Genomic DNA, 27,839 nt, shown 5'->3' on the forward strand with positions numbered 1-27,839 from the left:
AAATGAAATTAAAATAAATTAATATAATATTAATTTATTTTAATTTCATGGAAATGAAATTAAAATAAATTAATATAATATTAGTTTATTTTAATAGGAATAATAGTAGCGATTACAAACTATTGTTTATACTAAAATAGTAATAGTATAAATAGTTATAATAATAATATTTATTATGATTAAAAATTCAGTAAAAATAACTATAATAATGATGAAGACACTAATGAAATATTATACTTTGAGGAAAAATAAAATACTGTCTCAAAAAAGATATTTAAATTAGAATTTTAACTTGGGATGCGCTGAACCCGGTTTTTAGCTTAACACAGAGTCCTAACTTTCGGCCATGAAATTTTACCGAAAACCGAACGGTTCGGCAACCGAACCTTTAATATTTTTGAAAAAAAAAAAAATTAGTTTAAAAAAATTGTATTAATAAACATTTAACATTTTATTGTGTTATTAAAAATTTGTTAAGACATTACTTAGGGTTTATAAATTTTGTTTGAAAAATTATAAAGTAACTTTAAAAAGTTAATTTATTATTGGATGATTGTTTGTGGAGTATAAAAAATAAATTTCAACATTTTTATTTGTAGTGAAAATTAAAATGTTAACAATTTTATATACAATTTTCAAATTTAATAATCAATACAATTATTAAAGTTAGGTAATATAAATAAATGTATAACCTATAAAGTATTGGATAAAATAACATAATATGTAACATGTTGGTTATAATTTAAGATATATTTACACAGTTTAAATTTAAAATGCTTTATTTTTGGTTCAACTTCTTTTTTATAATTTAGAAAAATATTTGAATCTAGTAAAAGTATAAAACAATTTCTTCTGAAAAAACGTCTTTTAAAAGTACTGTGTGGAAATAATTTGAAGTTTCTAAGAAAGACATTTATTTTTGTATCTGCCTACTATGCAAAGCAATACTCTCTAGAGGTGGGAATTGTCAAAAGACATTTAAAACTAGTGTAATTAGGCGCCATTTAAAAAAAAACACCTTGTGGAGTATGTACTGTCTAAAAAAGAGCCTGATGAAAAAAATTATTGAAACATCGACTGTTTCTACCTCAAGTAATTCGGAAATAAAAAAACAATTAACAATTAGTAGAGAGTATTAATAAAAAAGGTTGTGGAATATTAATAACCATAGAGCAATCAAGATTCACAATTGCATTGGAGAAATGATGGTATTGGATATTCAACCATACACAATTGTGAAAGATCTTGGTTTTAGAAAACTAATTGAAGATATATGCCCTAATTACCAAATACCTAGTAGGAGTTACTTTAGTGAAAATATTGTTCCACAAATATATGGTAATCTGTTTAATTCAATCAAAAGTAATATATCTTATTCCAGTTATATCTCCCTTACTACTGATATTTATTCAGTAAATAGTTTAAAAATTGCCTTCATAAGCATGACAGCACACTGGCTCAATAATAAATTTTCCCAACAGAGAGCAGTAATCAGAGTTATACATTTTCCAGAAAGTCACACAGGAAAAAAAATAAGTAAGTATTTACATAAATGTTTGCTAAGTTTTGAAATTCCACACACAAAAATTGACACTGTTTTACGAGATAATGCTGTCAATATGGTAGCTGGCGTTAGAGACAGTGGTTTTGAGTCAATATCATGTTTTATACATACAATAGTTATGTATACATGACTCAATTTTGTCGCAACAATCTGTGAAAGAAATTTTAGTTTGTTGCAGACGTCTGGCAACATATTTTTACCATTCACCAACAGCAGCAGCAAAATTAGAAGTAATTCAAGAACAACTTGGTACAAATAAGCATAGGTTAATACAAGATGTTACTATAAGATGAAATAACTCCTACAATATGATGCTTGATCAAAGAGTTCCTTTAGCAACTTATACAGCTGATCATGCTACCCAATCAACATTAAATTCATTCCAATGTGGCTTATTAGATAAAGTTTTTCATATTATAGAACCATTTAAAACTTTAACCGTTAACCTCAGCAAAAGTGAGGCATTTTTATCAGATGTTATTCCATTGATTATGGCTCTTAAAGTATTTTTTAATCAAGCATTAGTTTGTGAGGCTTTTTTAAGTATAAATACTTTAGTTGAACAACTGAACGAGTCAGTAGACAAAAGACTGAGTATATTTTTACATGATAAGTATTTATGTCTTTCCACTTTTTGTGACCCTAGATATAAAGTAATGTATCAAAAGGAAGATGAGAATGTAATAAAAAATTGGCTAAATGAGCAGATGCAAGAAATGCAGTAACATAATTTAGAACTTGAATCCTCTGATTCTGATTGTGAAGAACCCACAGTAAGTGACACAAATGAAGTGTTTGTGAAACCAGCGTATCCGAAAATTTAATGAATGTTTTCGGCTAGTTTCCAAACTGACAACTATAAATGAATGTGATTCCAATTTTTTAATTACTAAAGATAGCAAAAGGTTTAAAAGATCACACTCTAATGTGCAAATAATCAACATAGAGATTGAAGAGTATTTAAAACTCCCTCTTGTTTTGGAAAATAAAGTCCTCTCTTGTGGTGGAAAAATTGTGGAAAAAAATTTAAACAAAATAGCCCAAAGGTTTCTTTCAGCACCACCTTCTTCTGTTGAAAGTGAAAGACTTTTTAGTACAGGTGGCAACATTTATGGACCAAGTAGAAACAGACCATCGCCAGAAAGCGGTGAAAAATTAATATTTATACATTGTAACTTGAGGGTAACAAGTGATAAATGATTTTCATGTTTTTGACATTTTATGTTTCTAAAATTATTGGTTAGTGATTGTTATAACTATTACATAATACAATTACACAATAATAACAAAATACTTAATTGTAGCGTTATTATGGAACTCCATAATAATGTTTTTCGCTAAGTTTGTTTCTTTCAAACATTTTTTATCAGTTAAACCAGTTGAGTAGCAAGATTGTAAGAACCTTTCTCTGTAGAGAAATTTATTTATTTTACCACAGCAACAATAGGCATCACGTTTAACAAACTTAAGTTCAATAAAATATCTTTCTCGTTTAAATTCCCATTTGTTATTTTAAGATTAACAAATGGTGATTTTATAATATTAGATTTTTGTGATGAACTAAAATAATACTCAATTGATGCAGGGGGGGGGGGTATTTATTTTACAATTATTTTAGTTGAGTAATAGTTTTGGTAAATCTGTTGTTCCATTTGGTCAGATTAGATTTATTCTGTATTGATAATACATAATAAAATTTAAACCAAAACTGTAGTTTGTTTTTTTATTTATAAATTGGGATACATTTATAAAATCTTATGTCCTTCTAATAGAAGGACATAGAAGTTCTATGTTCAATTGAACATAGATCATAGAAGAAATTGAACATTGAAAACATTGTAAAGAACATTGAAAAACATTGAGAACATTGAAAAGAACATAGAAGTTCTATATTCAATTGGTACGCTTTTTTTGATAAAAAATTTATCCATTTAAACCGTAGCTATGGTGCAGGTTAAATTTTATTTATATTTAGATAAGTGTATGATGAATTCCAAATTTGCATTATTGGCCGAACCTTTGCTAAGGTTCGGCCAAACCAAACGTTCGGCAAAACAGCCGAACGTTCGGCGCATCCCATATTAAAACACACACACAAAAAAAATAAAAATAAAAATAAAAAATGAAAAATATTAACAAAACAAATGCTCACTGTTAGGGTTATAAATGATAAGTCGTTGAAAAATAGAAGATTTATAAACAATATTTTCCTAAAAAATAGTTAAATTGAACAGTTTTAAATTTGAAAACAATTTAAAAGATTTAATTAGGAAAGATATTGTTCTAGGAACATATGCTTTTATGTTGTATGGATTAATAGCCGAAATGAACAGTTCGATATTAAGATACAGATAACCTAAAGTTGCAAGCAGAATATAATTACAGTTCTCTCTATAATTAAAATAGATGATAAATATAATAGGTAGTTTATTATGCTTTTGGCTCCAAACAAACTGATAATTTGATATTTGAATTAAGTCAAATAATTTAAGGAATTTAGATAAAAATAGAGTATGCTACAGTTCGAATTAGTACGTTGAAAATAAATTAATTTTGGAGCTTTATTTTGGAGATAAGGTAGTCTTAAAAAGCAAACTCCTAAGGCTGTCCCCAAACTTGACAACATATCTGAGAAGAGAATAAAAAATAACACCATAATATTAAGCAAAATTCCATTATTAACATCATTAAACTTTGCTCATTATATGACGGATTTAGCTCACATGATGTTTGATATGCTTAAGTTATTAAAAGAATGTAAATTTCTTTCCCAGGATTAATAGATTTATTTAATTCAATCATGTGAAGGTATTTGCATTTATTTGTTGATTTAAACACATTGTTCGTGTTTTTAAATAAATTTTTGAGTTAGCTAGGGATTAGGCAAGCGCAACGTGATTAAAAACTTTGTTTTTAAAAAAAAAAGAGTTTCGTGTGGAAAACACCGGAACCCACATGGAATCTATGTTGGGCATGATTTTTTTTCACTGCGACTGGTTTCAAAGTAAAAAATACAAAATGGGCACAATCGTCGATTTCTAATAAAAAAGTACTCTTTATTTTAAAAATTCAAAAAAAAAAAAAAGATCCTTTAAAAAATAAATTGGAGGCCCATGCCCCTCTGGACCCCCCTGGCTGCGTCGACCATGGTCTATCAAATGTAATTTTGTATTATTGATTCTATTACGAGTTAATAATGCAAAAGCAAATTATCAGCGCGTTATCAATGATCTTCAAAATGTTGCCTTTTTTGAAATTTCATATAAGCGTTAGAAAACGAATTTGCTAAGAAACTTTTTATATTTTTCAAAGGATACAATTGAGCGAGAGCTTCTTTTGTGTTCCTTAAAGTGTTTTGACGTATGAAATCAATAAAGAAATCTTAAGATAAATTTAGTGGGTTATTGTAATAAACAAACAAAAATAGTTTATAAAAAGGATATATCCCGTAAATGAATCTTTAATAATCGTTTTTCTAAACTAAAATTTTAAACATTTAAATGCGGTTGAACAGATTTTTTCCTTTTTATTGACTAAAACCATTAATGAAATAAAGTTTATATATGCTGAGTAGCTATTATCATGAATTTCCTATTTACAAATGATAAGTTACAGCAATTGTAAGTTACATAGACAACCCGCCTTTCTTGCTGCTCAATTCTCATTTCAATTTGCTGTATCTTTAACTATCTTTTAATTATACTCACAAGTAACAAACAATATTATATATACGAATATTAATATGCACTCATTATCTGCAAAAATCCAACTCGTTAAAATGTAATTTAACAACAAATAATTTTTTCTTGTATGATTAAGTTTTCAACAAAATCTAATGAATATTTATGTTTTAGGAAATAAACTTTTTTTGAACTGTCTTAAGCAAATAATGATTGTTTGTATGATTGTTATCAACATGGCTTTTTGTTTCGGTGAGTATATTTTTTTAACTTTAATTTAGAAATATTTTTTAATTAGGCATTTTTCTCAAGTTATAACTCTTTGAAAACTTGTCTACAAAGCAATCTTTCGTATGTAAGATTTCATAATATCGTTGATCTGAAAATTACTATTTAGTGAAACTATTTAACGAAACAAATTTAAAATGTTATACTCAATACGAACTCACTTTTTTATTAGATGTCAACTAAATTTGCGCAATATGCAGTCAGAACAGTGTTTTATTGTTTTCAAAAAAATGTTGTTGATGGAATCCTGCAAATAAAGTTTACTTATAAGATTACTGACGTTTGGGGAAGATTACATCATTTAAAAATATACACAAATGATCATAAACTTTTATTTTGAAAATTAGTAATAACTACACCATTTTTATTAAGATTTTTTGCTCCTTCTTTTTATTTTAAATTTTGTTGTTACATTTAGTGCTTTTACTGTTTGTTTCGTTAATTAAATAAAAATTTTGATTCTACAAGAAAATGCTCAGAATCTTTGACGCTCATGAATGTATTCATTAGATAGTGCATGTTTAATCATTGGTTAGGTCATCATAATAAGCTAAGTTTAGCCATACATTTGACATGATTAAATTTGTTTTATTTCAAAAGAAGATATAAAACTTCAATAGCTAAATATTTGCTTAGTAATCAAGTAGTAATGGCTACAACTTAGGTAAATGACACTATTTAATAGTACTAAATTCATTCGAATTTTCTTTGGTGTGTTTGAAGCATGTTTTATTATCATTCTGAATAAAATCAATACTTTTTTTATTATACATACATACATAGATACCTACATATCCTCTTAGTGTTCGGAAATTATGACAATATAAATTTTGAACCCCTCTTCCCCCTCAATTTGAGGGGGCTGTAAACTTTGCATTGTCATAAATATCGAAAACTTAGAAATTATTGCTTGAAAATTGAAATTTGTCGATGAATATAAACTTAGTTATAATAAGTAAAAAAAATATTTTAAAAACTAATTGACTTACGTTTAAAGCAAGGGGCAAAGGGTTTAGGGCTTTATTTGTTGCCAGACTCCGGTCATCTCAATTTTTTTGTAAATGTTCCTTATTTGACATAAACATAAACTTTTTAATGTTTGGAGTGTGCTCCATGTCTGAAAGTTATCTCAAACAACAAAAAAGGTTTGTTACGGACCTGATACATACACATATACATACATATATACATTTTCTTGTACTATACTTTTTATATTCTTATTAGGAATATTATCTATATCTTTATATTCTACTAGTTTATTTATAATTTTAGGTAAAATTATTATTCGCAATGTGATAAAAGATGGTTACTATAAATTAAATCCATTAGATATAGCGACAAAATCAGATTTTACTGTTGGTTTTATTGAAGCAAATGGAAGTGCAAATGACCCAATAAATTATTTTATTACAAATGTTTATTACTTACCACCTAATTCCCAAATATACGAACCGGTATCCGAAGGTGAGTTATGATGTCTCATTTTGTAAACCGAGAAGTTTTTTTTATCAGTTTGTTTTTATTAACATTATTAATTTATATTACCCAAAGTTTTGATGTATTTTATTTAAACCAAGCTATAATAAAAACTTGTTTTGCCAAAAATTGCAAAATACTAAAAACTTTATTTAATTATTTTTTATCAGCTCCAAGATTCAACATTAATACTTACCAACAATACGTATGAAAATATTAAATGTAAATAAAGTAATCTTTCTTTATAAAACATTTTTTTAAAACGTATTTACAACCTTAAACGAATATAAGTTAGTTTTTTTTTATTGAAATGCCAAACCCTGGTGACAAAAATTTGACACAATCTTTGAGAAGCGAAAACTTATTGAAGTTTCAGTTACCCGGTCTTACTTTTTTAGTTGTTTTGTTTATAAAGTGTTAATTATCTTTTACTAAAAGTTTCGTTTACTTAGATTAATTAATAAAAAAGTTACCTCAAAATGAAGCAGATAACATTAATTGAACAAGTGTACAACTTTTGTAGTTTGCATCTGCTACAACAAAGAACATTGTAGAGTATTTCGTTGCCTCTTATTACCCCAAGAGAACCATCAAACGTTATATCGCAAAGTGGATGAGCAATGAGCCAAAGTCTCGTTATTATTTAATATTCTATTTATTTCATTAAAGCGATTATTTCATTATTTCAGTCCCAAAAGCAAAAAATTAATGTATTGCTTACTATTATGTACTAATTTTTTGTTCATAAAACTTTTTTTTCGTACCATCACTGCTTGTGTTTATTTTGTGCTAAATTTTTGTCATCAGGGATTATGTTAAAAAAAGTAATTTTCAAACGTCCACTAAACATGTTAGAAAAAGCCTAACTTACTACTCAGGGGTAGACGCAGCGTATAGTGGCTAAGGATAATCAAAAACCCGGATTAACTCAGAAAAATTCAACAAATATCGTAAATAAACCCGTTATACGATGGAAAAAATTTCTATTTGATTCTTTGACGCGCACAACCCGCTTATACGCTTTTAAGACAGCGTTTAAGAGAGCATGCTTTAAAAATAATTGAAAATGCAGATCGCTTCTCACACATAAAATTGTTATTTATTAAATTTTATATTCTCCGCGTATTTCAACTTAATCTCTATCATACTTTTATTCTCATGTTCAAATTGATGAAAAATGGAACCCGTATATATAACTCAAATTGTGAAAAAAATAAATTATCTATTCTCAACACGTTTTTCAGTAAACAATTACATTCAACCTAAAACCTACCGTTTTCCTACTAAGTTTTCAATTGCAAATAGAAATAAACTATGGAAAATAGAAATAAACTATGGAACGCGTTTTTATATAATGAGCTAAAACTTTTTCTTCTTTTAAACAATTCAAAGACTTAAGCTAAAAATTTTGATAAATGACAATGAATTATATTTTTTCTAAAGCTTTTTATTAGGAGTAATCACGTAATAGTGAGGGTCACTCAACTTCGTGTGCACAGACGTGTTAGAAGCAATTTTTTGACTTATTACAGTCAGCAAAAATAAATTATCGTAAATTTAAAAAAGTATATATTTTGTACAAAGGAGCTTGTCAAGTGGACCAAAAAATATGTAAAAAACAAATGCTAAAAATGTTTCCTTACCAAGATTCAACACCTTACAGAGCATATAAATTACAGACCCAGTATTTATTGACCGGCACATATAAGAAAAAAACAAAGAAGATTTTTTATTCCAATTTTGATATACATTCAGATGAGTTTTAGAGAATATAGAAAATGACTTAGATAATTTTTATCAATGTGAATTTATATTCAAGGCAATTATTTATTGAATATATGCATGAAGGATCGTTTTAATGGAATTTGAAGTTGTATAATTTGATCAATTTTCATATTGACAAATGTCATTTCAAATGCTTTTTATTAAAAAAAGGTAAAAATTTATTTTTTTAAAAAAGCTCGGGACTGTATTGGTATGGATACCACGATGGCATCATTTTTAAATATTTGTCAAAGAAGAAAAGCTATATCCCCCCATTCCTATACCGACAAAAAGTGGCCTGAAAGAATTCGTCCAGTAAAACAAAAAACATTTAAACATTTTTACGACTTATTAGTTAAAGATAAAACTATATTTTTATAAAAAGATAATTTAAATGATACAACGCATTATAAGTGTTAAGTTAAACAAATTAAATTTATAAGCTCGTCACTGCAATCGTGAACACATGTCTGTACAGACAAAGTTATTTTTATAACACTTAGATCTCTTTGTTAACCAACTTCCACAAACACTCAAATCAATTAAACCCAATGGACAGGAAGAAAATCTGTAAATATTTGATCAAGGGATTTAACATTGACCTCCCAGCCAAAGCCTTCCGGAAAAGGAAGGTTGTTTAAAGGTTAGTAAGATCTTCTTAACACTAAACACAAAAAATGATTTCTAAATATTTTGTATTTTATGGCGCTCATGGTAGGTGGTAACTGCGCAGCATCTTGATAATATTTAAGAAAAAAAACCATCTTTGCTTAGCCAAGCTTTATATGTTATTAGGCTTATTTTTTTATCCATATTTGTTGAATAAAAAACGCTCAATACCATAAAGAGTAACCTGATTCGGCAATGACTTAGTATCGCCTAACATTTATAACGCATAAAAAATCTTGTCATTCGCAACCATGAATGACTTCCACCATGCTAATTTGAATTTTCCTCAGAAGTGACCGGTGTGGTCACATCCTGTTAATACATGAAAATCCAGTAAAACTTTTAAACTTTTGGAATCGAGTGCCTCAAAAATATTCTTGATACTGATGTCGCGTTCTTCTGATCCTTTTGTATCCATACTGATGTTGCTTTCTTTTGATCCAGTTTGTAATTATGTTGCAGGAGGTAGATGTTCATAGTAAAATATTAGCAATAATAGTACGTCAATATCTAAGAAGAAAACATAGCATTCTGAAAACGGGTTACATCTTGCAATCTAAGTGGCATGGAGCACGAGAAGAATGATTGCCTCTCCGTAATTATGGCTTAGCAGCCTAATATCAAAACTGGAAATATTTGTAACTGTTTTTAATTCATATGTTATTGAAAAATTGTTTATTTCAGCACCTTTGTCAACTCTTTTAACCAACGTCATTTATGTCACTAATGATTACTCTCTGGGTATTGCTTTTTATATTGTGGTTTAGTAGTACTAAATACTTTTCTTTTGGAAACAATTCTATCTCATGTAGTATTTTATGTTTATCTGTGAAAGGCATGGGCTGTCCGTCATCTGTAAAGATTGATTTTGGTACAACAGAAAACTCGTAGTTGCCAATATTATCCTGTACCGTAACAAAAAACGGTGAATATAATGTTTGTTTTCCTTTTAGTTGAGCAAGTTTCGTCTCAACACTATTAGTAATGTTTTTTCCTTATGTTATTTACTTTTGGATCTGAACTTACAAAAATATAGTGCATCTGTTTAATCATTGCGTTTCACCGTGATAGTTACGAATATAATCGTACAAACTCATTATGTTTATCTATTTTAGAGTAGCATATCTCTAATGCATTAGTTCTAATGGGATATTCACAGTATATAGTTAGGAAAACATTATGCAAAGTTTTAAAAAATAAAATAATTAACTTTAGTTATTTGATGAAAAAATTCATGATTTTTAATGTTCTAGCAGTATTGTCTTCATTGCAATTGTCAAACCCAGCTTTATTCATGTATTCGAAATATAGTCAAAAAGAATGGTAAGATAAATATGTGCACCGTGTGCAAGAGCTAAACTTCTAATAATTTGATATTATTTATGAAATAAAATCAGGTCTTTGCTCAATGACAGCATTAAATATAGGTACAATTAAAATTTTATAGGCTATGCATTCTCTTATAAAAGAAAATAAAGAGCTTCCATGTGATGAATAGAGATGTTCTTTAAAAATGTCTGACTAAAACTTTTAAGAAGTCAACTATATGATGATCAAATAACCAATAGGCTATTCAATGATCAATTGAATAGCCTATTGGTTAACAGACTATTTGATTATATATCATCAAATAGTCAATTAGTTAATCAAAAATGTTGTGAGAGGTTGCATACTAGGGACAGGAAAATGGCAATGAAGTGGAGCAACATTCGTTTGTAAGCTTTATGTCAACAGTTAGCGTAATAAAAAATTTTTATATATTATTTAATTTTGAAAAAATTAAGAAGTCAGGTAGATCATAGTTTGTTTTATGGCCTTTTTAAACCATACGAGAAACTTTTCTATATAAATTGAAAATATGAATAATAAATGTTCATTATTATGTTTAATGAAGTATTTCCAAATTTCCAAAGTTCTTTATGAAGTATTTCCGAATTTGAACAATTATTGAGTCTGGCTAACACTAAATTGAAGTCTTTAATGCACAAAAAAAGAATTAGTTTTTAATGCTTGATAGACCTTTGTTAGTCATAACCAACTTTTATCCTTGAATTCTTTTGCCACTTATCTGACCAGTAATGTGAAAAAAATACATCATTACATTAAGAAAAGGACATATATTTTGACGATAGATTGAGAATAATTTATCTAAAATTACACTTTGTAATAATTTATTTTTTTAACTCAAAATATTTAATTTTAAGCAAAGCGAATGCGTATTATTCTTTGTTTCAAAAATAATAATAATAACAAAGCAAATAGATAAATAGTAGGAGCATGTAACATTTAAATAAATTTCTATAAAAAGTAAGATGATTATAATTAGAGAGGTTATTATAAATTTTTTTGGTTGATTATATTTTTAAGTAAAATAAAATTTCTTTTTTAGAATTTACTAATTGGCAATTATTTGCAACGTCGTCATTAATTAATGACTGCGACATTACAACTTTGAAATTGTATTCTAAAAGGAGAAGATGCTTTTGCATTGATCATTTCAGTGGAGAAATTAAAACAACTTCATATTTTAGTAAAATGGAACAGCATGTTGATGGTCAATATCAAATAGAGTTTGAAGTTAAGAATAGTATTATAACATTAAAAAATAATTTACCTATATCAATAAAGCTTTTTTCTATCTGCAACAACATAACAAGTTTATACAATTCAATTATTCCATTATGTGATCTTTCAGTGTACAAGTCTGATTTAATGAAATCTAATTTGCTTTTTACTCATAATTTAGCTAACACCATATTTGTCTCAGCTATTCAATACAGTATTGAAAGTGAAGTAAAAATTTCTATTGGTTCAAATGTTAGTGTTTTTATTCATAAAAAAGTCGCAGTTGTACGAAATTTTGACTTCATTCACTTAAATTTAACACAAATAGTTCTGATCACACCACCTATTAAATGGAAACCTAGTGATACCTTATTTTTAGAACTTATTGTGAATTCACGTTTAAACTATGTTTTTGATATTCAGTATATTGGTATTGAAGAAGAAGACTTTTGCTCGCTCAATCCTGTATGTGTAAACTCTATCAAGCAACTTGTCACATTTCAAAATATATATTCTCATCAATGCCCAAGTAATGATCAGTACGGTTTAACTGCTAAATATGGATATTGTAATGGTAGTTAACTTTTGTTTTTTAAATAAATATTTAAATACATACATACATACATACATACATACATACATACATACATACATACATACATACATACATACATACATACATACATACATACATACATACATACATACATACATACATACATACATACATACATACATACATACATACATACATACATACATACATACATACATACATACATACATACATACATACATACACTACATACATACATACATACATACATACATACATACATACATACATACATACATACATACATACATACATACATACATACATACATACATACATACATACATACATACATACATACGTACGTACATACATAAATAGATATACTCATACATAAATACATAGATTCCAAATCTTTTTGCAGCCGTTAACTGTTTTTAAAAGTTCTCAAATAGTAAAACAGCTTTTAGGTTTTTGAAAAATGGTTATTTGAAAATAACCAATGTTCAAAAACTCTACTGCCAACCTTGGGTTTGGAAAAAAGTGTCGAAAATACCAAATCCAGGCTGTGTACGTCTACAAGTAAAACTAGTTAGTTTCTAAAATGCGATTTTTTTTAAACATTTTTTTCTATATATGTTTTGCTTATATTTGACAAACTGCAAATATATTACATATTTTAAAAACACAAACAAGGCTTCTAAAAGAAGATCACTATGATCTTATCGTCAAAAGCTTTTTACAAAAGAGAGTACGTAAAATTATATAAAAACGTCTATTTACAAAATAATACGTAAAATACCATAACATTAAGTATTAAGTACGTAAAATACCAAAACATTAAGTCCTGCTTAATGTAAACTGACTTATTACTGGTCACATTGCATTTATTATTTCAAAAGATAAATTCACATCGCGTAATAAAAACAAACAAATTTAAATTTAAATAGATCAATTTACGATGAATATAATTTTATAATGTTTTTAACAAAATAAAAGTTAACACGTGTTAAGGCGTCAGTTTTTTAAATGCTAGCTATAATTTCTGGTCAGTTTTTTTGATGCTACCTAAAATTTCTGGTCAGTTTTTTAGATGCTTCCTAAATTTCTGGCCAGTTAATCTTAATTTTGATTATATAAAGAAACTCACAAATTTGAAGAATTATTGATAAATATACAAAATGTACATTAATGCATATACAGAATTAACAATACTATTTTTCTATAATACTTTCAGGACTTGAATGTTATCATAAAAACTTTGAAAGTAACAAACATTGAGATTACGGTAACAAAAAAATAATCAAATATTTCAAGTATGCTTTCGAAGCAGTGGGAAGTCTTTTTGTATTTTAAATACCCATTTTAAAAATTACTAAGATAAAATATACTTTATTTATTTTATAACAGAGCAATCCCACTCTTCATTAAAGATTTTAGTTCTTTTGGAAGTCGTCCACAATTAGGAAAGTAGGCCAAAAATAGGTTAGTTTACCCTATATATATGAATATAAATTGTACTCAAGTATAAAATAAAAGCATACTTAACTCAAAAAATAAAACATAATTAGTTGAAACTTTTTTCCAGTGAGCAAATCCAGGTTTTGCGATTTTTATAAAACCCTGACCCGAATATAATAAGCGTTTGAATATTGAGATTATTTTTAATAGTGTATATTATACACTGCATAAGTAATAACAAATTTTGCTATAATATGTTTAAAATAATTATCTAATAAACCTAATATATCGCAAGTTATCATGAGGAATGAGTATAAATGGTTTAAATAAATTTTTATAATACGTATCTTGATTTTACAAAAAACGTAAAACCTGGATTTGCTCATTGGAAAAAAGTTTGGACCAACTTTATTAAGTCAAAATAACACGGCTCTCAAAGTTTTTAGTATTAGATGTTAATAAAAAGACGGTATATTTTTCTCAGTTACTTGGTTAAGTGTTTTAAGAAGTATTAATCAAAGTTGTAAAATATCTTCTTTGCTATTTTAAATTCCATAACTAGAATAGCTTTTATATTGATAGGTATTTCATAGGTTGTGTAAATTTTTTTTTTATCTCCTAACACGCACTAAAAAAAGTTTAAATCAAGAGTGTTAAATGTAGCAATCTCATCATTTGTAAAAGATTTGTTATTTTCTGCTGCGAGTTATTGATATTATATCAATGAATAGCAAGTTTGATTTTTCAACACCTTGATTCTTGAATCCTTTTTGATTTATTTTGAAGAAGAATATTTAAAATGTCCTCTATTTTTAAAAATGAATGTAGATAATTTTAACTATATTTGGAAATACAAATAAAATCTGAGAAAGTTTTTAAGATTATTATTTTTTTCTAACTGCTTTATTAAAGTCATCTCAAAGGCCAACATTCTTCTTCATTTCCATTTACTTCTGGAGTACCAAATGGTTCTATCCTTGGTACTGTTTTGTTTTTCATTTGCATTAATCATCTTCCTGATAATTTGATATTTAATGTGGCTCTATTTGCTCTTGACTCAACTTTATATTCCTGATAAAAAATCTTCTCTTTTCGATCGCTTAGAAGAAGCAGCCGATTTTGAATCTGATCTCACTTTTGTAACAGATTTAGGCTTGCAGTGGCTTGTGATTTATTAAATCCAACAAAACTCAGTTATTTACTGCAAACAATTTTCGCAATACTGTCGACATTCCTTTACTGATGAATGGGAAACCTCTCATTGACTCCTCTTCTTTACGTATAATGGATTATCGTTCACTTATGCCCTCTAATGGAAACCATATACACAATCAATCGGTAAATTAGCATCTGCCAAGGTTACTTCTTTTTATTGCACTCGCCATTATCTTACTCCTAAAACCGTTCCCTACCTCTACATATTTTTTATTAATTTCTGTATAATATACTAATGTCATATTTGGGTTGGTTCTTTTAATGATGCTCTTTTTCTTCTAAAAAAGGTCCAATAACGCATTGTAAACGTAGTTGGAACCGCTCATCTCTCAAGCTTAAGCATATCTCCAATTGTTGTAAAGTTGTATCTCTTTCTTTTTTCTACAAATATTTTAGCGGTTGCCGCTCAAAGGAGTTATTATCTTTTGTTCTATCAACCAAAATTCATTCTCGCTTGAATTGACTTATAATTTATATGCATCTATTTTTGCATGCTTTAAAAGACATTAATTGTCTAGTTGTTTCCCCCGCATTTCAGCCCTTTGGGACTCTCTCCAATTTTCGTGTTTTACTGACTCATACAACCTACAACTTTTCAAATCTTCTTTCAACCGTTTCCTGCTCTTTAACTTTTTTCTTTGCTTTCTAGTAACTCCCAACTTAATAGTGGTTGCATGCAGCATTGTTGGGAGTAAATCAAAAAAAAAAAAAAAAAAAAAATTGGGCTTACCCAATTTACTCCTCGGTGTATGCAAGGCGTTCGAAGCACCATAATCTCAAGCTGAGTTTTTGTCATTATAGACACTAAAATCTATGCCTGTTGTTGACACTAAAATCTATGCCTGTTGGCAATAACATCTCAACCACTGCCTACTGAATTTTCTTATGATTTTAAAAATCTACACAAATCGCTCTTTTTTAATTTCCATTCAATTTGCGTATTTCATTTTTTCCACATGTGATGGTAAATCAAAAAAAAAAATTTTTTTCTAAGTAAATAATTTTTCTTAAAAAAAAATTAAAAGATATATATTTATTTAAATATACTTTAATATTCCCAACAACTTAAAAGAATTTTCACATCCGCTTGTTCGCTAAACGATTATTTATTCGTTAAGCAAATAAAGAGTAACAAATATATTTGTTGAACGAATATAAGAAATACATCTTTTTGGTGAACAAGTAAAATTCATTCAATAATCTTCAAACAACTAAAATGAAAACAAACCAATATTCGTAATTGTTTGACAAGTATGCGTTAAAATATTCATTTATCGAATAAGTCTCTGTCCTAATGTATTGAAATGACAAAAGTAAATTTTTAGAAAATAAAATAAAAGTAATAATAATTTTTAGCTTGAAAACAAAGTTAAAGTGAATTTTAGAAAAGATTATGGTAGATGATGAATAGTAAACTAAAGGTGGAGTTAAATAGGTGGTTCAAACTTAAAAATTTAGCAAAAGCTTTTTTCTTTTTTAACGGGTATATATATATATATATATATATATATATATATATATATATATATATATATATATATATATATATATATATATATATATATAACGTATATTTAGAGAATAATGATCCAATAATCAACGCCACGTCTGCATACCTTAACTGGGATATTATGGTAAAAATTGGACAACCTTTACCAATAATTTCAAATTTTATTAACGATCCAGAGGGTAAACTGCTGCAGTTAAAAGTTGCAGCTGTAAAGTCTAAATATGGAAATTATTCCACTAAAGTTATAAATATGCAAAATCATCCATACTGTGATCATTTGAATGAAAGTGTTTTTTTTTGTTTTAACAGTTCAACGGGAACGTTATATAGTACTTATAATTTATTTGGTACAGTACCTGATGAAGTATTTAACATTACCATAGCTGTGTTTGATTTTGAGCTCTATCCGCCTCGAAAAAAAATATTTTACTTAAGTATAATGTTTCAATCAATATGTGCCAAACCTACAAACTCTTTTCGCGAAATTATAAAAAGTTGCAATACAGATTATTACGAGGGAATTGTCAATAACCACCGAATTTTAATAACAAGTCCACACCAAGTTAATAAATCATACTATATAAGTGGTATACGCATTTTAGCTAAACACAAATGTGATTTTATGGAATTGATAATATCAATATTTCAGCTCAACTATACAACGACTGTTAAGTTTTTTTGCGTTGGAAATTATGCATTGGTTGATAAACCAATTATATTTGAAGATGGGCTTAATTACAATATCTGCGCTAGAGTTTATAAAGATAACATAACAACAAACGTTATCGAAAACTTTAGCAACCTAAAATTTGTTATGATTAAAAAGCATAATTACTGTTCAAATACTGACTGCATTAATAAGTTTAATATGTACAACAAATCATTATGGGAAAACTCAAATATTAAGTCAACATGTGCTGAAGTTGATATTTTTGGAATTACAGCTAAATACGGAAATTGTATTGGTAAGTTTTTTTAAATTTGTTTTAAGTTACGTTTTGGTGTAAAGTTAAGCAACGGTTGTTAAGAATATTTAAAATATGAAATATAATACAAATTTTTATTATTGCTCGCATGTAATATTGCCTAATGTCATATTGTAAAATATTTTATTATATGGATTTCAATTATTAATTAAAATCTATGAACCTACTACTACCTTACTATAATCATATAATCACTATATATATATGTGTATATGCGTATTTATTTTTGTCCTTTAACATTAAAAAATCTTTTTTCATGTAAACTTTTTATATTACTTTCTCTATAATTTTAAGAAGAAAAATTTAAGAAGATTTAGAAAATTTGGGAGATTTAAGGTGGCTCACCATTAAATAAATCTCAATTATCAAAATTTAGTTTTTTGAATTACTTTTATTTTTTAGTCAGCATTGCTGTAAATATTTTTGAAATCTATTTTGAGATTGCTTTAGTTTATTATGAGTTATTCCGGTTTATTTAGGCTTAATCAAGACATTTTACCTTGACAACGGTTCCTAGCAACTCTAACTTAGGTTTAAAATTGATCTCTCTCTTTGCTCTTATTTAAGTTTTTTGTCAGAATTGTTATTCACGCGTTATTTTAATAGGCCTACATGGTTTGTCTAACGTTTACATGATAAAAGTATTGGTAAGTTACTTTAGTTGTATGAGGTTGCAACTGGATCATATCCCACTTGCAATAATTTTGACGACGTTAGTAATTTGCTAAACAATAATTTTTTTTTTAGTGGTGAGCCACCTTAAAAACTTTTTATTAGATTATTGTGTTAAATCCAATAATTCATTTAAATTGTTTTAATTTTTTTAAGTGGTACTTTTTGTGTATGATTATCAAAGTGAACAAAAATGAATGAAACGTTAAGTATTTATTATATGTGCGGATAAGAAGTTGTTCATAAATTACGTCACACTTTAAGGGAGGGGGAGAGAGATTGGTGGATTGGTTGTGATGACTCACAGAGAACTTGATACTAAAGAGTTACAACGTTATGGCAAAGGAGGGGGGGGGGAGGTGGTCTGAGACGGTTAAAAATTGAGTGACATAATTTATGGACGACCTTTAAAGAAGAGCGTAAATTAATACAACATATTCAAGACCTTATCGAGTTTTTAATACAGGGTACGGGCCTAGTTGCTTATTAAATTGTGTTCATTTTTAAACCTTGATATTCAAATTTTTTAATAATTCTGTTGGGCATAAGGGGGGATGCATACCCCCTATATCTTTCCTGGATCCGTTACTAATCCGCCCCCAGCCGTACATATGATTGAAAATTTAAAAAACTTTAAGTGATGTTAATAAAAACATATCAATTTTTAGAAACAATTTTGATAAAAACTATATCATTTAAGTATAAGATTACTTCAGTTGGAAGTTTAAAAAGTTTCAAGTGATGGTAGCTTTCGTTATTTGTTAACGTTGAGAACATTTTGAGTAACGCATGGCGCCTTCAAGCCTTCGCCTAAAATTATTCAACTTCCTAGCTTCAATTAAATTATTTTTATTATCATTTGTAAGATATTGTAATGTTTTTTTGAACTCAAACACTAGAGTTTATTTTCAAACAACTTGATTTCACTTTTTCGATTTAAACTTTTGTCAAGCATGAATACAAATATTTTTGTCGAAAATAACTTAATTTTTGAGTTTATTTTTACATCATTTATAGCTAATTTTAGTAGGGAAAGGCGGAAAACGTTTGAAAATCATAACTGTTTTGCAAAAATGTCTGCCGGCAAACATTTTAGCAAAACAGTATTTTTATATATAAAATTTTTTTTATACAATACTATTTTTCCAGTATGTTTTTCTAATCATAATGGTTGATTGCGAGAATGAGTTTTCAGTTTGTAATAAAATTGTAAACTTTTAAAACTCGAACTTTGTTACCAAGCTAAGTGATTCGCGAAAAATAATTTATCATGAGTTTTTTTTCCCCAACCATACAAAGTTTGATAAAAAAAAATTCATAAAAAATATAAATTAAAAAATAATTTTAAAATACTTTTGGTTAACCTGTCAGGTTTAACAAAAGTATGCAACATAAATATGCTTTACGATGAACCATCTCTAATTTTTCTTCTTTCGTGAAGTACCACCAATTAGCAATAATCCTAAATAAAATATAAGATTTTTGGTATTTTTTTTTCAATATTTATTTGTCGTATAATATTATTTACACTAAGGTTTATAATATTGTATGGGCAGGACTTCAAGAAGATTGAAATGACCTTAACACAAAGCCCTTAACAAAACTCTATTTTCTTCTACAATAGAAACATTTATATACTATATAAAATAAATATATACTGAGAATATAAATCACTACATATAACATAAATTTAATACTCGACGTACTTCAGAAGTAAAACTCAAAATAAAACATAACAAACCAATACGCAGTGCAGTAGTCTCTCGCTTAATTGCGCACCCAATTAGTTGCGCACCCCAGTAAATTTCGCGTTTAGGCCCAAAATAATTGTGTTTCAATTTTTTTAATGAGTTTTTTGTTGAAAGTGTAATTAGATCAGAAAACGTAACTTATATTTTCCTGTGTTAAGTTAAAAACTAGTTTTTATCATAAATATTTTAAGATAATGATTTTATCAGAATGTAAATATATAAATAATTCGAATTCGAATCGAAATAAATGATAAATTTTGTTTTAAACAGATAATTTTAATAAGATAGTTTTAACGATTTATCAGTCAAGTCTCATTGCAAAAACTTTAATAAAAAAACCTCATTTTAAATTTAGCCGTTTATTCACAGTTCTCTTATTTCAACTTTTTTATCCTTACTTCTTATGGCTAAAGGCAGAGAAAAAAGATTATCAGAAGATCAACGAGTCGAAATTATGAATCAGTAATTATGAAAATTAAACGAGAAAAGCTGCAGAATGCATATCAGCCTACAATTCATGACTTTTTCCGTCATGCATAATATACTTTTTAATAAAGATTTGTTTATATAGTTAATAATTTAGTTTGCTAAACTTTTTCTTATCTTTTTCTTATTTGCGCACTCCTAGTTAATTGCGCACCGCAGTGCCAGTTTCAATTTGCGCAATTAAGCGAGAGACTACTCTATAGCAAATGCATTTTTTAATTCATTGATTTTTTAATTGAAATTAAATTTAGGGGGATTTGATATATTTTATTTAAATTAGATCGATTTTCTTTTAAATTAATTATAATTTATGTTTCTACTTGAAGTCCATAAAATGTATCGTAAAATAAACAATTTAACGGCAAACGGAAAATGAAATGTATTAAATCATTATCAAACCAATAGAACTATGGTTTGCAAAAAAGATCGCATCTTACCGGTTCGCAGATTGCGGTTCGCTGTTCGCATTTTACTGACTACCGCAAACAAAATATAAATAAAAAATTACTATTTATAATTTGTTATGATTGCAATCAATTTAAATTTTTTTTTCATTAACTTTAAATTGTTTAAATGTAGTATAGAATACTGATCAATGTCTAATGATCAATGTCTGATGATTAATGTCTGATGATCAACGTCTGCTAGGCTTTGCGCAGCTCCTAATTGTCAGCATAAACGAGGAAAAAAATGTTGATAAAAGTGTGTCATTTTTTCGCTTTGCAATTTACAAAAATAAGTCAGTATCTATTTGACTACTTGACTATTTAAGTTTTTTAATAGTCAAATAGTCAAGTAGTTAATTTCATGATTTTACATCGAGTTTTGTAGTCTTTATTTTTCAAAGCTTGTGGAGCTTTCGTGACGTTGCGTTGTACTTTTTCAATTATTTTTATGTCATTATCAAGGTAAGGGTTTCAAGCTTGTATGGAAAACTCCAGATGTGATCTAATATATGCAACATAAACTTTTTTCCAAATATCAATGTCTCTTGACAGTAACGCGTGTTTAAGAATTCCTTGCATGTTATTTGCTTTGTTTGCAACTATGTTGCACTGTTGGGCATATTTAAGATTCTCAGAGATTAGATTTCCGAGATCATTTTCGAAATTTGTGGCTTCTAAAACTACATTTTTTATTTCATTCATAAAGTAATCAAATTTTATTCTTCCAGAGTTAAGTTGCATGACTTATTTTTTTTACATTTAACTCCATTAGCCAGGTTTGCGTCCATTTAACAATCTCGTCTAGATCGGATTGTAAACTTGCTCGGTCTTCATCATTTTTGACAACTTTCATGAGCTTTGTGTCACCTGTGTACATTTTGCTAATGGCTGATTTAACAGGTCATTAACAAATATGACAAAGAGCTTTGGTCCTAAAACAGAACCTCGGGAAACGCCGCTAGTTACATCAATTGAATCATGTATTGAATCTCCAAGTACAACAAGCTGCTTGCGTTTGTTAAGAAGGATTTTATACAATTTGGAAGATTGATATTTATACCATACATTTCAAGCTTTGCAGCAGCCTTACGTGCGAAACTTTATCAAATGTTTTTGCAAAGTCAAGAAAAATTAGGTTGAATAATTTTTTTTTGATTTGCTATGAGTAAAAAGTTCACTGTTTTTAAACGATTTGTGATGTCTTTTTTGAAATAAAACCGTTTTGAGTTTTTTTTAAACAACTTGTTGTTTATCAAATGATTGATTGTAACTTGTCTAACTATTTTTTAATTCCATCAAGCATTTTTTAGGTGTTTGAGAACAATATTTTGGTCAATTGTCATATCCGAAGTTGAAGCATATGTTTTGGATGCAAAAGGTTTTAGTGGCTGAGCCAGCGGTTGTATTATTTGATGCCTTTAAAATAAACTTATGGCATGCTTCATTACAGAGGTTAGACCATATGGAATAACATTATGGAACATCGTAATCCATAAATCTAGCTTGCCAGTTTATGTTATTTATAAAAGTGTTTACTTCATCATTTTTACCGTATTTATAATGAAATTTTTGGTTGTTAAAACTACTTTGATAACTACTGCTTAAATTGTGCTGCCAGCTAAAAAATATATGCCATTGAGAGGGTGCAACAAGACAAGGTCCTGTTAAAATTTTGTTGATTCTATCTTTTAATTCTGTTATAATTAGATCAAGTGTGTTGTTTAGATTTCCATCAGTTTACTTTAGAGTTTGACATTTGACATGATGGTAGAGGTGGTTGTTACAGAGGGCATCATTGAACCTGTATTCAAGACTACTTTCATTATCAGATGTGATACTCCAGAAAAATTGCATTCAATTTTCGAGGCAAGTTATGCCTGGAAAGTTGAAGTCACTTGTCAGAATTAAGCCATTATATTCTTTTGTATCAACTAAGTATATAGCTTAACCAAGAGCATAAATTAGTTCATTTAATTGTACTGAAGGAGTTGGCAAATTCCTCTCAGGACAACACATACAACCTATTAGAAATTTTTGTTGTTGGTAGTTTTATTTTAATCCAGATTTTTCAGATTTTTTTGCATTTAAAGCTTATATTTATCTGCAAATTGTCTAATTCACTTTCCAATTTACCATACAATACACCAGCTCCATAACTGATTTTATCTTTCCTAAATAGCACAATATTACTACAACTACTATTATTTTTCTTTTTCCCACTATCCTACTCTACTCATTATTATTTGTCTTTACTCGGTATTACCTCTTTTACTACTACCTACCTTACTATAATTATATAATCACTATATGTATGTGTGTTTGTATATGCGTATTTTTTTTGTCCTTTAATATTAAAAATTTTTTTTTCTTAGTTTTACTTTCAAGGTCTCTGTTTTGAGTTAGTTTTTTATTATTTGCATTTTTTCTTTACAAAAATGGTATTATACTATTTTTTACTATATTGTAAGCAGTACCTTTTTTGTGTGAAATATATTGATTGATTGATAGACGCACGCACACAGACACACACGAAAACAGACACATATATAAATACAGTAATATAAATATCTGCATGTATAATTTTTTATTTTAGATTTAGACATTAATAAAACGATTGTATGCAAAAATTTACTAAAAACTGTCATAAAAGCTTTTTAGGATGACTGCAATTATACTCTTCTACTTAATCTTCATCCAACACATTCATAATATTTGGATAGAAGTCTTACACTATTTTGTTAATATGCTAATTTATTATTATGTTAAATTTTACAGTTGTGACATAGCTCTGTGTTATAAAAAATGCCTTAAAAAATAACTCGTATCATTAATAAAAAAATTATATCGTTTTATTCATAAAAAAATTTATATTTAGTTGAAATATATATTTAAAAAATTTATTTATTTGAAATGAACTAAATTAAAATTACAAGTTTTCAATATCTTTAACAATTTTTTATCATATTTAAGATAATAAGTATATTGAAAACATATCAACACTAGAAGAAGCGTTTGAGTTGTGTTACACTAACAAAGCTCAATAAATAATTTACATAGCAGTTGTATAATTTTGGGCTACTCAATTAAGTCTTTTTACAAATCTAAATTACAGAACTTTAATATAGCTTCAAATCGAAATATTGGATCTTTTCAACCCCTTCTTGTTTCCAGCGCGGTCCTTTCTTTTTTTCTCCACTAGATCAAATCGGGACAGGAGTCCAACGGTAAACAGTCTAAAAATATATAATAATGAGTATGCTAAAAAAATTTACGACCATCTAAATGACTGTACATCGATGTATTTTATTATGTAGTACTTAAACCAAGCTAAACATTAGCACCTCTCAGATTTGCTATGAAAGCCGAGTTATTGACAACATATATTATTATTTTTATGTCTTCTATGACATGACTTATTAATTTAATTTTGCTGAAATTAAGCGTTGTAGACCCATAACAATTTAAAAATCCGTTATTGACTAAATACTATCAAAAACGAAAAGATAATTTAGCTAATACACATTAAGAGTTGTTATTTATTTAAACTGGATAAAAGTATTACTCAAAGCTCTATTTTAGCCTGAAACATATTGATGCTTTGCTTAACAACATAAAATTATAAAAACTGGCGATATCATTAGAAACACAGATGAAATACACATAAACGAAAATAAAGACTAGAAAGCTGTACTGATGTTTAGCTATAAGAAAGTGCACCTTCCCAGTATCATTTTCACTTGGTCTTTTGTATCCAGACCAAAAGTTTTCCAGATAATTCTAAAGATAAATCTATTGTCATTATGTGCATTATTTACTGGCTTTGTTAACGACAGACAGCAATTAACAAGGAAATAACAACTTTAACATAAAAGTTGAAGAGCTAATCTTTTGTCTTCACTATTTCATCATTCAACTAAATACATACAACAAAATTATTCCGATCATTTAAAAACATTTTGAAAAATAAGTTGCAAGCTTACTGAATGCTACTTCTTTTCTATCGTCCGCTTCACTAACACTTGAACAAGTAAATACAGACAGTAATTGTTGACAGGTTTCTTTTTTGCCTGGAAATAAATATTTTAATTTAATATGTTGTAAACAACGTTCTTCAAGCACAACACATTAAAAAAATAGGTGACATAATATCATATGCTTGTAAACTTAAACTATTTGCGTATTTTAGCCTTGCTCATAAGATAAAATTTAAAATTAAAAAGTAAAACTTTTTAAAACTAACTTAATTATAACTCATCTTGATACCGTGGCTCTTTGTTTGGTGGAGAATTTTTGTACTTCAGTACATTTATGCCTTGTGGCCAATACAATTTTTTCTCTGTCTTGTCTAACCATCTTACTGGCACCACGCCACATAGTGAGTCAAAATCCATTAAAAAACGGCAAAAAATCCTCCATAAAAAACTATTGCTAGAAAATAATTAATTAAATTATAATGTAACTCAATAACACTAAAAGACAATAAATAATTTTTTCATGAATAATTTTTAAGATTTCATCAATTTATACGCCTTTTTCAAAGACTAATTTATTTTATTTTATTTATCGGAAAACTCGTTCAAAAAAGTCTCGCTTAAGTGTCACTCTTTTAAGATTGATATGGGTAAAAACAGTTCAGAATTTAAAGTCATATGTTTAAGATGTTTTGTAACTATTAACAACATTTTTAACCATAAATTCTAATTTTAGATTTTCATTACTGAGATCTGAAAAACGTGTCATAAACTGATTTTTTAAATTAGTTTAATTATGAGTTTAGTTCAAAAACTAAAAGATTCTACTAGATTCAATGGTAGTTTTAATATTTTCCCATTAATAGGTATATATGAAAGTAGAAAAAATAAAAATCATTTGCCCCAACATACCCCAATTAAAATAAGACCTCTTAAAATACTTCGTTTTTTTGGTATTTTTTTTTTTCCGTTTTTAATTAAAACTTGGGTATAAAGTAACGAACAATAGTTCATTGCTTACATTCATCAAACAAATAATATATTTAGTTCCTATTAGTAAAAAAACTCATGTCAAGCAGATGGTACTAATTATCAAACCTTAAAAACCAAAATATGCTCCATTTGATGGCATAGTGCATGTTTTAAAATTAAAACTTGCGTATAAAATAATTAACAATGGTTCATTGCTTACATTAAACATAAAAAAAATGCATTTAGTTCCTATAATTCAAGAGCTAGGGATTAATCATGATGATTTACTTGAAGCTCTTCTACGTGAGTTTTGTAGACTGGAGGGTCTATGCTATGAAAGTGTTGACAAACCTGAAGTGATAAATCTAAAGAAAGCTCTAATAATATTTAAATGTAAATTCCAACCAAAGTTGCGGAAACATTTAAGAACCTTCGCTAGACTTTTAGAACACGAGCGAACTTGGTTGAACAAATATGTAACTGTTAACAAAAAAAAATTTTGCAGCAGGTCCAGGTAGAAAGTGCAAGAACTGGAAAGACTTTGGTGATAGAAGCAGAAAATCTGAGATAATTATAAATTAAACTCAAACCAGTTTAAAAAATAGCTTACAAGCTTGAATATTATTTTAATCAAGGTTGCCAAATTGGCTGAAGATCCTCGCATTAGCTTCAATAAAAAAAACCACTAGAGATCCTAACAAAAAAGGCTTTGTTGTTATCATGAAAAGTGCTTCAAACTCTAAAAAAGTTAAAATCACTGAGATAAGTTTTCCGATAAAAATGAAAACCGAGGATGCCTTGAGCTTAAAAGTTCAGTGTGACCTTTCAGATAAACAGTATCAAATTATTAGAAACTCATCTATAATATATAATGCAGGTATTTATTCTTCACTTCACGAAATTAAGAATGAGAGACACAAATGTTATCCTGAGGGTTTATTTTGACAGAAACATCTGCTTCAACTCCTCTACAGGGTATGTTTAATCATACTCTGACAAGGATATTAACTTTTGCGGAATGCCAAGACTCTATGAGAACGTTTGCTGAAATTGGTGGGAGGTTTAAAGGTTAACTTCATTTTAAAGGTGATTTTGATGGTGCCCCCAGTCAAAGTGTCTATAAACAAAAATATACTGATACAAATATTGGTGAGGTCCAAGTTAACGAGCAAAGACTTTTCCAGACAGCTATTGTTCCACTTAAATTAACCATCATGAACAAAAGTGTATGATTAAATAAGAAGCCCTCCAGTACACATTACTGTAGACCCCTACATCTCCAATATAAAAAAACCCCCAGAAGAATCGATAAGAAATATGTATGAACTTTTAAAAGCATAAATAAATAGACTAGTCAAGTTTGAAGTAAAGTTAGAAGTAGAGGAAGACAAACTGGATAGGATTATCACACACAAACTAGATTTAACCATGTTTGATGGTAAAGTGGTTAATGCCCTCACTAACACTCTGTCCTTCCAATAATGTAATGTTTGCAGAGCCCAGCTAAGCCCAGTGAACCTCATAACCAAGCATTGATCAGATCTAAACCAATGAATGAAAAAGCTTTATCTTGAGACCTTTCTACACTGCATTGCTGGCTCAGATTTTTTGAATATATTTTACATTTAGGAAATAAGTTAGACATTAAAAAATACTTTTCCAAATCTTCTGCTGAAAAAGCATCAGTAAAAAGTAGAAAAAAGAACATTCAACTGAGGTTTAGAGAAGACCTAAGTCTTACAGTTGAAATGTCTAGACAGGGTTTTGGCAACACTAACGATGAAAACACTGCCGGAAGGGCATTTGG

At 27.8% G+C, this 27,839-nt stretch overlaps 1 protein-coding gene across 1 annotated transcript in view; it reads left to right on the forward strand.

The window, feature by feature from the left end:
- Positions 1-27,839, forward strand: part of LOC105847505 (adhesion G-protein coupled receptor G4) — a 100,014-nt gene that overhangs the window by 7,025 nt on the left and 65,150 nt on the right. Inside the window, exons 2-5 of the mRNA XM_065808082.1 lie at positions 5,419-5,496; positions 6,805-6,996; positions 11,831-12,580; positions 16,817-17,713. Of these exons, the coding sequence (XP_065664154.1) occupies positions 5,454-5,496; positions 6,805-6,996; positions 11,831-12,580; positions 16,817-17,713 (1,882 nt within the window). The 5' untranslated portion in view covers positions 5,419-5,453. The remainder of the gene's footprint in view (positions 1-5,418; positions 5,497-6,804; positions 6,997-11,830; positions 12,581-16,816; positions 17,714-27,839) is intronic.

This window comes from Hydra vulgaris, chromosome 10 (assembly GCF_038396675.1).
Source record: "Hydra vulgaris chromosome 10, alternate assembly HydraT2T_AEP".
Lineage (NCBI taxonomy): Eukaryota > Metazoa > Cnidaria > Hydrozoa > Anthoathecata > Hydridae > Hydra > Hydra vulgaris.